This window comes from Oncorhynchus gorbuscha, linkage group LG13 (genome assembly GCF_021184085.1).
Source record: "Oncorhynchus gorbuscha isolate QuinsamMale2020 ecotype Even-year linkage group LG13, OgorEven_v1.0, whole genome shotgun sequence".
In the NCBI taxonomy this organism is placed as follows: domain Eukaryota; kingdom Metazoa; phylum Chordata; class Actinopteri; order Salmoniformes; family Salmonidae; genus Oncorhynchus; species Oncorhynchus gorbuscha.
In genome coordinates this window covers 64804972-64818239 of record NC_060185.1, presented here as the reverse complement: position 1 = coordinate 64818239, position 13268 = coordinate 64804972, and the positions used below count along the sequence as shown (strand labels likewise).

The 13268-nt window shown below is 42.5% G+C and overlaps 1 protein-coding gene across 1 annotated transcript in view; it reads right to left on the bottom strand.

Annotated features, from left to right (window-relative positions):
• cstf2 (cleavage stimulation factor, 3' pre-RNA, subunit 2) overlaps positions 1–13268 on the bottom strand; it is a 22669-nt gene extending 9401 nt beyond the window's left edge. The window contains 10 exon segments of the mRNA XM_046295353.1: positions 871–930; positions 1706–1768; positions 2052–2127; positions 2129–2152; positions 2775–2888; positions 3101–3220; positions 3358–3494; positions 12257–12426; positions 12578–12656; positions 13131–13268. Of these exon segments, the coding sequence (XP_046151309.1) occupies positions 871–930; positions 1706–1768; positions 2052–2127; positions 2129–2152; positions 2775–2888; positions 3101–3220; positions 3358–3494; positions 12257–12426; positions 12578–12656; positions 13131–13209 (922 nt within the window). The 5' untranslated portion in view covers positions 13210–13268.

The window sequence follows — 13268 nt, the reverse complement described above, 5'->3', positions numbered from 1 at the left end:
CCAAAGTGTTGATAATTGTTTCCTAGGAGACCCTATAATCTTTGGCTACATTGTCTGTTCTCTCTTAGCTACTTCATGTAGCTAACCTATTAATGCTTCTTGTATTCCTCTTTGATTTAGAAGGTACTGTTGCACAAACAGCATGTTGATTTAGGTGTACACCGTCACTGGTATTATCAGGCTGTATTATCAGGCTGTATAACTAATTATGTTTGCTCTAACTCAGTACATTATCTAGCTTAGCGATTAGCGGCTTTAGGCCCAACTTGCTAAGAAAAACTAGCAGATGTAAGCAACACAAACTAATAGTGTAATTACAGAAAGCTACTGGAAGAATATATGAAGAAGCAAAGTGAAAACAGCATTGTTGCATTGACCATGCAGACTGAATACAAGTGTCTTGTGGTCGAGGACCAACAAATGCGCTCCTTGAGTGACAGGGGGCAGGGCTAGGTCTGTATGGAAGCTGGCATTGAGAGCGAGAGGACTCAAGAAGCAAACCATAAAAATGGACGTTAAACACAGCGCATCATATTTAACAAACCAAACATTCAAATACTGTTATAGAAGGTGAAGTAAAAACCCAAATCGGTCCATGAATCAATACAGGTTTATCGTAAAATACAGTATACTGCCCAGCCAACATATATACATACTTTACCCAAAAAACATATGGGGGATTGGAAATGGTGCAGACAATTACATTAATGGGAGCAACAATCTATCCGCAATATTAAAGCCGATCCACCACCTGAAATTAAAATATATAAAAAAATAATGCATGCGCTCATGAGACAGCCTATAACAGCCTTGTTGGCTTGGCTGGAGTCTGGGACAGGCCAGAGCCTGGGGTTAGGGTGTGAGTGATACCTTGAGGCCGCTCGATAGCAGCTTGCCCAGACGATCCTACGGGAGAGTGCTGGAGGTTTCCTGAGCCAGCATTAAGTGAAAAAAACAAACAGGAGACAACTCAGAGAGCAAAGCAGCAACACATAGGAGTGCACCCACCGCATGCCACACTGACAGAGAAGCTGACAGAGAAGTCCACAGACTTCACAGCAGGAGCTCAGAACACACACAGAAAGCAGCACTACTGACATGGATGGCTGAAGTGGATGAGGTGGCAGTGGTACGTTTAGTGGTTAAAATGTACAAATATATATATTGCAGATAGAAATGTACTTATTTACTTAATCCCCCCAAGAAAATAGTCTCGGTAATCTTTACATAGTTGGACAATCACCAGTCTCCCGAGAGGAGCAGCGGTCTAAGGCACTGCATCTCAGTCCTAAAGGCGTCATGGGAGACACCTCGAATCCAGGCTGTATCACAACCGGCTGTGATTGGGAGTCCCATAGGGCAGCGCACAATTGGCCCAGCGTCGTCCGGGTTTGGCCATCATTGTAAATAAGAATTTGTTCTTAACTGACTTGCCTAGTTAAATAAAGGTTAAATAATTAAATCCAAAATAAAATCATGTCTGATCTATTACTTTAACTGCAATGCTATGATCTCATCCACCTGAGTTGTTGGCCCCATGTCCCGAGGCACTTAAACCACTAGTTTCCTCTGCCACCAAGTGTCAACAAAGAGTAATGACATGCACAGGAGGAAAGGAAGACATGAACAGGTAATGCTAAGACTTAACTGGTAAATATATGCCATTAAAACTAGTTTCATTGGAGACACAGGCATGTTAGATTACCTTGTCCCCTATCGATAGGAACGGGACCTCCCTGAGGTATTCCTATCGGTGGCTGTATCCCACCTGGGGTGAGATGGCAAGGTGAAGCACAACAGGGGTGCCCCTTTGAGTTTTGGATACCGAGAGGCTGTCTATGGGTGTGGGTGTGTGTGTTGGTTCTTCTATCCTTGTGGAGACCTAAAATCCCCACAAGGATAGTAAAACAAGGAAAATTCTCCATTGTGGGGACATTTCCCACATACCGATTAGGACAAAAGCTATTTTAAGGTTAAGAAAATGTATTTTAGGTCCCCACGAGGATAGAACATAAACGTGTGTGTGTGAGAGATAAAGGGTCTCTCTTTACCTGGTGGTCCCACTAGTCCCTGCCCTGGCATGGGCCCAGGTCCTCCACCTATTGGAGGGGGCTGCATCATCTGGGGGGGCTCCGTTCATGTGCATGCCCGGCTGACGAGCACACACAACCAGACATTAGGACGGGGAACAGCACACATGAATCATGTAACAATTATTAAAATGTACAGTACCAGTCAAAAGTTGACACCTACTCATTCCAGAGTTACTTTATTTGTACTATTTTCTACAGTGAAGACATCAAAACTATGAAATAACACATATGGAATCATGCAGTAACCCCCCCCCCCCCAAAAAAAAAGTGTTTAACAAATCAAAATATATTTTATATTTTAGATTCTTCAAAGTAGCATTCCAGGTGAAGCTGATTGAGAGAATGCCAAGAGTGTGCAAAGCTGTCATCAAGGCTAAGGGTGACTACTTTGAAGAATCTAAAATACATTTTGACTTGTTTAACACATGATTCCATGTGTTATTTCATAGTTTTGATGTCCTCACTATTATTCCACAATTTAGAAAATAGTCCAAATAAAGAAAAACTCTGGAATGAGTAGGTGTCCAAACTTTTGACTGGTCCTAGATTTAGCATTAGAGATTGTGTAGGTTGATCTCAGATGTAGGAAACTGACAGATTGTCTTCAGTTGACCTAAATCCAAATAAATTAAACGATTAGCTATTAAACAATTAGTTATGGGTCTGCCAAAGTGGATTCACCATTGGCTGTGACTGGGAGACTGGAGCGTTGGGCGGTGGAATAGGCTGGTTGGCCACTGGCACTGGTCCATTGGGAACCAATGGCTGCACTGGGGTTTGACGGTGAAGCATTTTCTACAGCAGAGGTCAAACGAGCAGAGGAACATCAAGTTAAATGTTGACGATTCTCTTAACGACATGTGCAATAATATCTCTGAATGAGTTCATGCTCAAGGTCCATGAAGAATACAATCTTAACCATTACACTCTAAAGTCAGTAAGACACCTAACCCCATATCACTGGAGTGCATTTGCACTGACCCAAGTTTCGAGTAACCAGGTCTCACCAAGGCGATCTCAGGGTCTACGATCCTCATGACCACCTGGGCCTGGAGCAGGGCAAAGGCCAGCTGGGGGTTCTGCAACAGCATGTTCCTTGCCTCCTGGGGACTGTTTTGCACACACAGCTGGAAGGGATAATTACACAACAATGGGAGTGCAATGAATTTGTCTTTGGATTATCCACAAATGACTGTCTATGCATGGATGTGATGATATACAATCTCAAAACAAGGAAACTGGGGTCGACAGAGAGAAAACTCACCTTCATCTGTTTCATGAGCTCAAACATCTGCTCTGGGGGCAGACTGGCCACAGCTCTGCTTATAGACTCTGGAGCCTCATCTGGTATTATGTTGTCCCCGTAGGGAGACTCAATGATAGGGGCCCCTGTCCCCAAACCTAGGGGAGACAACAGGAGTTATGTCCGAAGAGTTATGCTGAAAGCTTCACACTACCAATTATTGAGAAGCAGCAAAACATGTCCCAACCCCTTTTCAGATGTTTGTTATGGTGAATAGTGCACTGCACACGTTCCATTGTGGTTAATCGTGCACTGCAGTGTAGCGGGCCAATAGACCTGCGGGTTCTGACAGAGATCATTACGGTGCGGTCTGCATTTTTTATGCTGCGGTTGTGAGTGGGCGGTGACAAAGAGACACCTTTGGGATTAAAATATTTGTTGTCGCCCCGCAGATTATTTCAAAACTGACATCTGCTTTGCATGCGCTAGCCTCCCTATTGTATTAAAAGCACATTTGTCGCATTATTCACACTCAGAATTCGCTGCTTCAAGTTAAGTAGCATATCTCCTAGTTGGGCGTGCTAGATCAAGTGCGCCTAGAATGTTTAGTCTCAATGAAATAGAGTAGACTGCCTATGCATGGACGGAGATTGACGTGGCATTAACTTTCTAAGGAAATTAAATATGATTTGACTACATTTTCCTACAGTAGCTGGGTTGCCCTCCAATTTGCGACAGATTATCATGAGAATATTTTAAAATGTGCATTAAACAATTTGCACGGTTTCCCACCAGAGATGTTTCCATCAAACATACCTTTTGCGGATAAAAAGACTGCGCATGATGACGTAGTGCACATAAAAACACTTTTGCTGTTAAAAAAAACACACACAAAAACAAGTTAAATGGGTTTCCATCGCAATTTCAACTCTTTTTCAAATGTTTTAATTGAATCTTCATTTAACTACGCAAGTCAGTTAAGAACAAATTCTTTTTTACAATGATTGCCTACCCCAGCCGATACTGGGCAAATTGTACGCCGCCCTCTGGGACTCACAATCACGGCCAGATGTGATACAGTCTTGATACAAACCAGGGACTGTAGTGACACCTCTTGCACGGAGATGCAGTGCCTTGTGCAACTCGGGAACTCTGGTTTTCACAAAAACGGTTGCATTATACAGCGCATTCGGAAAGAACCCTTGACTTTTAGCACATTTTATGTTACCGCTTATTCTAAAATTGATTAAATACTATCCCCCTTCAATCTACTATTAAATCTATTAAAACATTTTAAAACTGAAATGTCACATTTACATAAGTATTCAGACCCTTTACTCACTACTTTGTAGAAGCACCTTTCGCAGCAATTACATCCGAGTCTTCTTGGGTATGACGCTACAAGTTTGGCACACCTGTATTTGGGGAGTGTCTCGCAGGACAATCACGGAACTCATGACACGTGATGGCGCCGACAGAGGGGTCCGTCTGCCTCGCTTCTCGTTCTTAGCAAACTTTGCAGTATTTTGTTGTTGTCTATTATTTCTTACATTGATAGCTCAGAAAATGTTGTGTTATGCAATATTTATTCCCGGCTGTATGTAATATCAGAGCGGCGGTAACTCACCAACACGAACAGTATTGCGACTTTCCCGAAGCGGATAATTTGTTTGCGCCATCCAGGGCAATTGAACTGATTCTAGAGGCCAACACAAAACACTGGTGGAGAAGAATTCGGAGCGGTCTTCTAGTCAGACTTAGGAGGAGCGCACACCACCCACCGCATCCGAGTATATTACTCGCCAATGTTCAGTCCATGGGAAACAAAGTTGACGAGATCAGGCAACAGTTTCTTTCCAGAGAGACATCAGGGATTGTAACATAGTCCATTTCACGGAAACATGGCCCTCTCTGGATATTCTGTCGGAGTCAGTCTAGCCATCTGGATTCTCAGTTCAACGCGCCTCCAGGAAGAAGGGTGGGGTGTATGTTTCATGATTAACAACTCATGGTGTAATTGTAATAACATACAGGAACTCAATTCCTTTTGTTCACCCGACCAAGAATACCTCAATCAAATGCCGATCAAATTCTCTTCGGTTACTGTGACAGCCGTGTACATCCCCCTTCAAGCTGATACCATGAGGGCCCTCAAACTTCACTGGACTTTATGCAAACCATAAATACTGAGGCTGCATTTATTGGAGCTGGGGATTTTAAAGAAAATTAAGAAAAGGCTACCTAAATTCGATCAGCATATCGACTGTAGTATTCACGCTGGAAAAACACCGACCATTGCTTCTCCAACTTCCGGGATGCATACAAGGCCCTCCCCCCCCATGCTTTTGGCAAATCTGACCATGACTCCATTTTGGTCCTACCTTCCTATAGGCAGAAACTCAAAACAGGATGTACCCATGCTAAAGACTATTCAACGCTGGTCTGACCAATCGAAATCCACGTTTCAAGATTGTTATGATCACGAGGACTGGGATATGTTCCCGGGTAGCTTCCGAGAATACACAGACAGTTACTGATTTCATCAAGAAGTGTATAGGGGATGTTGTACCCACTGTGACTATTAAAACCTACCCTAACCATTCGCGCAAAACTGAAAGTGCAAACCACCGCATAGAACTACGGCAAGGTGACTGGGAATATAGCAGAACACAAATGTAGTAGTCATTCCCTTCACAAGGCAATCAAACAAGCGAAATGACAGTATTGAGAAAGTGGAGTAGCAATTCAACGGCTTAGACACGAGACGTATGTGGCAGGGTCTACAAACAATCGCTGACTACAAAAGGAAAACCAGCCACATTGTGGAAACCGACGCCTTGCTTCCGGACAAGATAAACACGTTCTTTGCCCACTTTGAGGATAACAGTGCCACCGACAAGGCCAGCTACCAAGGACTGTGGGCTCTTCTCCATAGCCGACGTGAGTAAAACATTTTAACCCATGCAAGGCTGCTGGCCCAGACTGCATCCATAGCCGCATCCTCAGAGCATGAGCAGAACAGCTGGATAATGTGATTATAGATATAGTCAATCTCTCCATATCCCAGTCTGCTGTCCCCACATGCTTCAAGATGGCCACCATTGCTTTCCTGGGTACAGGAACAAAGGTAACTGAACTAAATGACTATCGCCCCATAGCACTCAATTCTGTCACCATGAAGTGCTTTGTGAGGCTAGTTACGGATCATAGCAGCGCCACCTTACCCGTCACCCTAGACCCACTTCCATTTGCTTACCACCCCAAAAAGTCCACAGACGATGCAATCGCCATCACACTGCCCTATCCCATGTAGTCAAGAGGAATACCCATGTAAGAATGCTGTTCATTGATTACAGCTCAGCATTCAACACCATACTACCCTCCAAGCTCATCATTAAGCTCAAGGCCCTGAGTCTGAACCTCACCCTGTGCAATTGGGTCCTGGACTTCCTGACAGGCCACCCCTAGGTAGTGATGGTAGGAAACAACACCTACACTTCGCTGATACTCAACACTGGGGCCCCCACAAGGGTGCGTGTTAAGACCCCTCCTGTACTCCCTGTTCACCCATGACTGCGTGGCCATGCACGCCTCCAAGTCAATCATCAAGTTTGCAGACGACAACAGTAGTAGGCTTGGTTACCAACAATGACGAGACAGCCTACAGGGAAGAGGCGAGAGGCTCTGGGAGTGTGGTGTCAGGAAAATAACCTCTCAACGTCAACAAAACAAAGGAGATGATTGTGACCTTCAGGAAACAGCAGAGGGAGCATCCCCTATCCACATCGATGGGACAGCAGCGGAGAAGGTGGAAAGCTTCAAGTTCCTCGGTGTACACATCATTGACGATCTGAAATGATCCACCCACACAGACAGCGCAACAGCACCTCGTCAACCTCAGGAGGCAGAAGAAATTTGGCTTGTCACCTAAAACTCTACAGATGCACAATTTAGAGAATCCTGTCGGGCTGTATCACCGCCTGGTATGGCAACTGCACCACCCACTACGGCAGGGCTCTCCAGAGGGTGGTGCAGTCTGCAAAATACATCACCGGGGGCAAACTACGTGGCCCCCAGGACACCTACAGCACCAGATGTCGCAGGAAGGTCAAAAAGCTCATCAAGGACAACAACCACCCGAGCCACAGCCTGTTCACCCCGCTGTCATCAGAAGGAGAGTACAGGTGCATCAAAGCTGGGACCGAGAGGCACTAGCAGAGCGACTGCTGCCTACATAGACTTGAAATCATTGGCCACTTTAAGAAATGTAACACTAGTCACTTTAATAATATTCACATACAGTTGAAGTCAGAAGTTACATACTCTTAGGTTGGAGTCATTAAAACTCATTTTTCAACCACTCCACAAATGTATTGTTAAACTATAGTTTTGGCAAGTCGATTAGGACATACTTTGTGCATGACAACTACTTTTTCCAACAATTGTTTACAGACAGATTATTTCACTGTATCACAGTGGGTCAGAAGTTACACTAAGTTGACTGTGCCTTTAAACAGCTTGGAAAATTCCAGAAAATTATGTCATGGCTTTAGAAGCTTCTGATTGACATAATATGAGTCAATTGGAGGTGTACCTGTGGATGTATTTCAAGGCCTACCTTCAAACTATGTGCCTCTTTGCATGACGTCATGGGAAAAATCCAAAGAAATCAGTCAAGACCTCAGGAAAAAAATTGTAGACATCCACAAGTCTGGTTCATCCTTGGGAGCAATTTCCAAATGCCTGAAGGTACAACATTCATCTGTACAAACAATAGTACGCAAGTATAAACACCATGGGACCACGCAGCCATAATACTACTCAGGAAGGAGACGCGTTCTGTTCTGTCTCCTAGAGATGAACGTACTTTGGTGTGGAAAGTGCAACTCAATCCCAAAACAACAGCAAAGGACCTTGTGAAGATGCTGGAGGAAACAGGTACAAAAGTATCTATATCCACAGTAAAATGAAGAGGGACTGGTGCACTTCTCAAAATAGATGGCATCATGAGGTACGAAAATTATGTGGATATATTGAAGCAACATTTCAAGACATCAATCAGGACGTTAAAGCTCAGGTCGCAAATGGGTCTTCCAAATCGACAATGACCCAAAGCATACTTACAAAGTTGTGGCAAAATGGCTTTAGGACAACAAAGTCTTGGTATTGGAGTGGCCATCACAAAGCTCTGACCTCAATCCTATAGAACATTTGTGGGCAGAACTGAAAAAGCGTGTGCGGGCAAGGATGCCTACAAACCTGACTCAGTTACATCAGCTCTGTCAGGATTAATGGGCCAAAATTCACCCAACTTATTGTGGGAAGCATTTTGAAAGGCTACCCGAAACATTTGACCCAAGTTAAACAATTTAAAGGCAATTTCACCAAATACTAATTGAGTGCATGTAAACTTCTGACCACTGGGAATGTGATGAAAGAAAGTCTACTATTATTCTGACATTTCACATTCTTAAAATAAAGTGGTGATTCTAACTGACCTAATACAGGGAATTTTTACTAGGATTAAATGTCAGGGATTTTGAAAAACTGAGTTGAAATATATTTGGCTATGGTGTATGTAAACTTCCGACTTCAACTGTATCTTGCATTTCTCTTCTCATATGTATATACTGTATTCTATACTGTGTCTTAGTCTATGCTGCTAAGACATTGCTCATCCATATATTTATATATTCTTAATTCCATTACTTAGGTGTGTGCATTAGATATTTGTTGTGAAATTGTTAGATATTGCGGCAATGTCGGAACTAGAAGCACAAGCATTTCGCTACACCCACAATAACATCTCTAAACCCGTATGCGACCAATAAAATTTTATTTGATATCCTTCGACCTCATGGCTTGGTTTTTGCTCTGACATGCACGGTCAACTGTGGGACGAGGGAGAATTTCTTGTTTTACTATCCTTGTGGGAACTTTAAAGAAAAACCCTTTGATGAGTTGGTGTCCAAACTTTTGACTGGTACTGTAAAATAAGATGTTTATTTGTAATATATATTTTCAAAAATGTCTAAAAACCTGTTTTCACTTTGTCATTATGGGGTATTGTGTGTAGATTGATGAGGGAAATATGTAATTTAATCCATTTTAGAATATGGCTGTAAAGTAACAAAATGTAGAAAGGGGTCTGAATTCTTTCTGAATGCACGGTATATCAAATGTGCCCACTAGTCTTGGCACATGCGCTCTTGCCAACAGCTTGCAGGTACAGTGTGGGTAGGCTACCTACATATTATTATTATATATTTATCAAACGGCAGCCAAGCATTGATGATTATGTCACCAAAACGAGACCCTCGATATTTATTGGAAAGCAACATCAAGTTCGTCACCATGCACTTACTCGCCTGTGAAGTTCATCATAATCTGTAGCCTAATAAACTGCATGCTTTCCAGTCGTAGTGGGAGGACCACAAAACATATCATCACGTGACTCCAAGTTTACTTCGATGTTATTCCACCGCCATTTCTCACATAATTTGAGTCTCCCGAGCGGTGCAGCGGTCTAAGGCACTGCATCTCAGTGCAAGAGGTGACACTACAGTCCCCGGTTCGTATCAAGACTATCACATCCGGTCGTGATTGGGAGTCCCATAGGGCGGCGCATAATTGGCACAGCCTAGTCCGGGTTTGGCCGGAGTAGGCCATCATTGTAAATAAGAATGTCCTTAACTGACTTGCCTAGTTAAATAAATAAAAAATATATAATAATAATAATAATAACTCATTTTACAGACACAAAAAGATCCCACCATGTGGAACCAATAAATTGTCTGTCGGCATTTATAAAATTGTAATTGTTCATCAGCCCGGTCGTAAGTCATCCGCATGAAAATGGTTGGATGGAAACGTGGTTAATGTCTGTAAATAAATATTGATGAATAAAAATAAGTGGAGGGCAATCAAATAATTTGAGAACCAGTGAAAAGGCGCAACACGCACAGGCTACCATGGTGAGCAAGTGTTGCACCTTTTCATTTTAAATAAATATCGATGACTCATGTGTCTCTGCCTCCAGATCGCCCTCCTAAAAAAGGTAGGCTATATCCTATATGCAAAACGTAGCTCAAGAGAAAGGTCATGTGTCTGCTCTCATCATTCTTGCTGACCTATTCATGGTCCAAACACACCAACAGTCGTGAAGAGGACACGACAGTACCACTTACCCCTCAGGAGGCTGAAAAGATGTGTCATGGGCCCTCGGATTCTCAAAAAGTTCTCCAGCCGCACCAATGAAAGCATCTTTACTGGATGCATTACCGCTTGCTATGGCAACTGCTTGATATCCAACCGCAAGGCTCTACAGAGGGTAGCACGTACAACCCAGTACATCACTGAGACCCGTGCTCCGTGCCATCCTGGTATTTATTTTGTGAATTACTTATTGGTACTCTTGGGAAAGGGCTCGTTAGTAAGCATTTCACGATAATGGCCTTATATTTAAAAAAAAGTCTCATGCAATGTAGGCTTGCATTGAACACCACAGTCTACTGTAGGCTACATCATAGAAATCAAAAGCTATTTCCATGTCAAAATGTTATGGGATTTTTGCCATTGGTTTTGTTGGTAGGCCTACACTATGCTCAAATAGTCTATTGGCAACTGCCTAAAACTGTAAGGGTACATCCTCAGTGTAGTTGCACAAAGTTTCTGCTCACAAGACCTAAAATTTGCAGTGTCCCAATTTTTTTAGGTAACATTGCGTATGGCGAAGCTACAGACAATGAACACAATTGCATTTTACTGAGGGGCAATTTGAATGCACAGAGATACCGTGAAAAGTGCTAAATGGCATATATATATATATATATATATATATATATATATATATATATAACATATATAAAAGTTGAGGCTCATTGTTGTGCCATTCATCTGCCGCCATCCCTCATGTTTCAGCATAAAAATGCACGGCCCCATGTTGCATGGATCTGTACACAATTCCTGGAATCTGAAAATTTCAGTTCTTCCATGGCCTGCATATTCACCAGCCATAACACATTCAGCATGTTTGGGATGCTCTGGATTGACATAGTGTTCCAGTTCCTGCCAATAGCCATTAACTTCCGAAAGCCATTGAAAAGGAGTGGGACAACATTCCACAATCAACAGCCTGATCAACTCTATGCGAAGGAGATGTGTCACACTGCATGAGGCAACTGGTTCTGATCCACGCCCTTACTTTTTTTTTTTTTAGGTACCTGTGACCAACAGATGCATCTGTATTCCCAGCCATGTGAAATCCATAGATTATGGCCTTATTTATTTAAATTGACTGATTTCCTTTTATGATCTGTAAAACCCGGTAAATCTTTGAAAATGTTGCATGTGGCGTTTATATTTTTGTTCCAATATAATTAAATTAAAATGGTGTAATACTTTGGAAGAATAACTATTTCCCTAAGAATCCTGTTTACATGGACACCTAATAGCCATCTGATAAATGCAGAACATCGCCAATCAAAATACATTTCCTATGACAGCAACCATGTTATTTTTCAGAAGCATATTTTATTCTGAGTTCAGGTATATAAAGTTTGTATGCTAGAACTACTTCTAAGAAGCATACATTCAGTTGTTCCGAACTCACTTAACTCTAGATAAAGAGGGTGGCTCGCTCAGCTGGTGCTAGCACATGCGCAGATCAAATACACCTCTGTAACACCAATTAAGGTGTTTACATGTTCTAATCATTCAAAAGATCGCTCAGGGTTTAAGATAAACAGACCAAGGTGTTTACATGACTATTGCATAATCAGGTTAATATTGAATTATTACTGTGTATGTAAACCTAATCCATGTAGTTAATAGTGCATTGCAGTAGATACTTTCCATTGTGGATAATACTGCAGTGCATACTTTCAATTGTGGTTAATAGTGCACTGCAGTGCATACTTACTCTTGAGCTCTTCTTTATTCTTCTCACTCGCAGCATTGTCGACACGGAGAGCTCGGCCACTGAACTCTCTTCCGTTCAGGTTCCGCATGGCACTGAGGGCGGTCTCCTGGTCTTGATACTCACAGAAGCCATATCCTTTTGGCTTGCCTGTCTCCCTATCGTACACTAACCTGAAAAATAGTGTAGGGTTACAAAACCATTTTCAAAAGGTGACCAAAAAGCCATAATAGCGTGGAATTACTTGAAGAATAGCCTAGTGCACAGCAGCAATTGTTTTAGGCAGATGAAACGGTGAACGTTGCCTTAAGACTGCTTACGTACCTAAAGCTGACAACAAGCCCGACTTCTGAAAAAATGTCTTTCAGTTGCTCCTCTGTGGCCTCATATGGAATGTTTCCCACTGTTAAATTGAGTTAAGAGTTCAAGACAGCAACTCGACTGAGTTGTGGAAAAACTTACAGAATACAATAACCCTAAACAACTAACATGCAAAAAACATGAGCGGCAGAGTTCTTAGTTAACGTTACTGTTGTCTATGGCTGAACCACCTGTTGCTAGTAGCAATGTGTGATGGTAATTCAGACACCATTAGCAAACCTGCTAGTTAACTATAAAACTTGTTAACACAGGTATACACTTCGTTAACTTGCCACATAGGTCTGTGATACAGACAAGAGGAATGCCTTGGCTAACTAACATGAGGCACACTTGCTAGCTATACAAATGCGTTTGATACTAATCCTGCACACATTAGTTAGTTGGCTATCTGCTGATGTGCTGTCTAGCGCGGTTTGTAAGCTATCCAACTCACTAGCTGTGAGTACAAACGTATTGTCCGACTTTTGAATCAGTATTCCCCCATCAATACATTTACCAAAGACAGAGCGCAATGAACGGTCAACAGCGGGATCTCTACCAGCGGCAGCAACAACAGCAGCTGCTAAATTCGCCATTTTAGGGAATAACAAGTGTAACAACAGGAAATGCTAAACCTTAAAGTGTAACACCATCC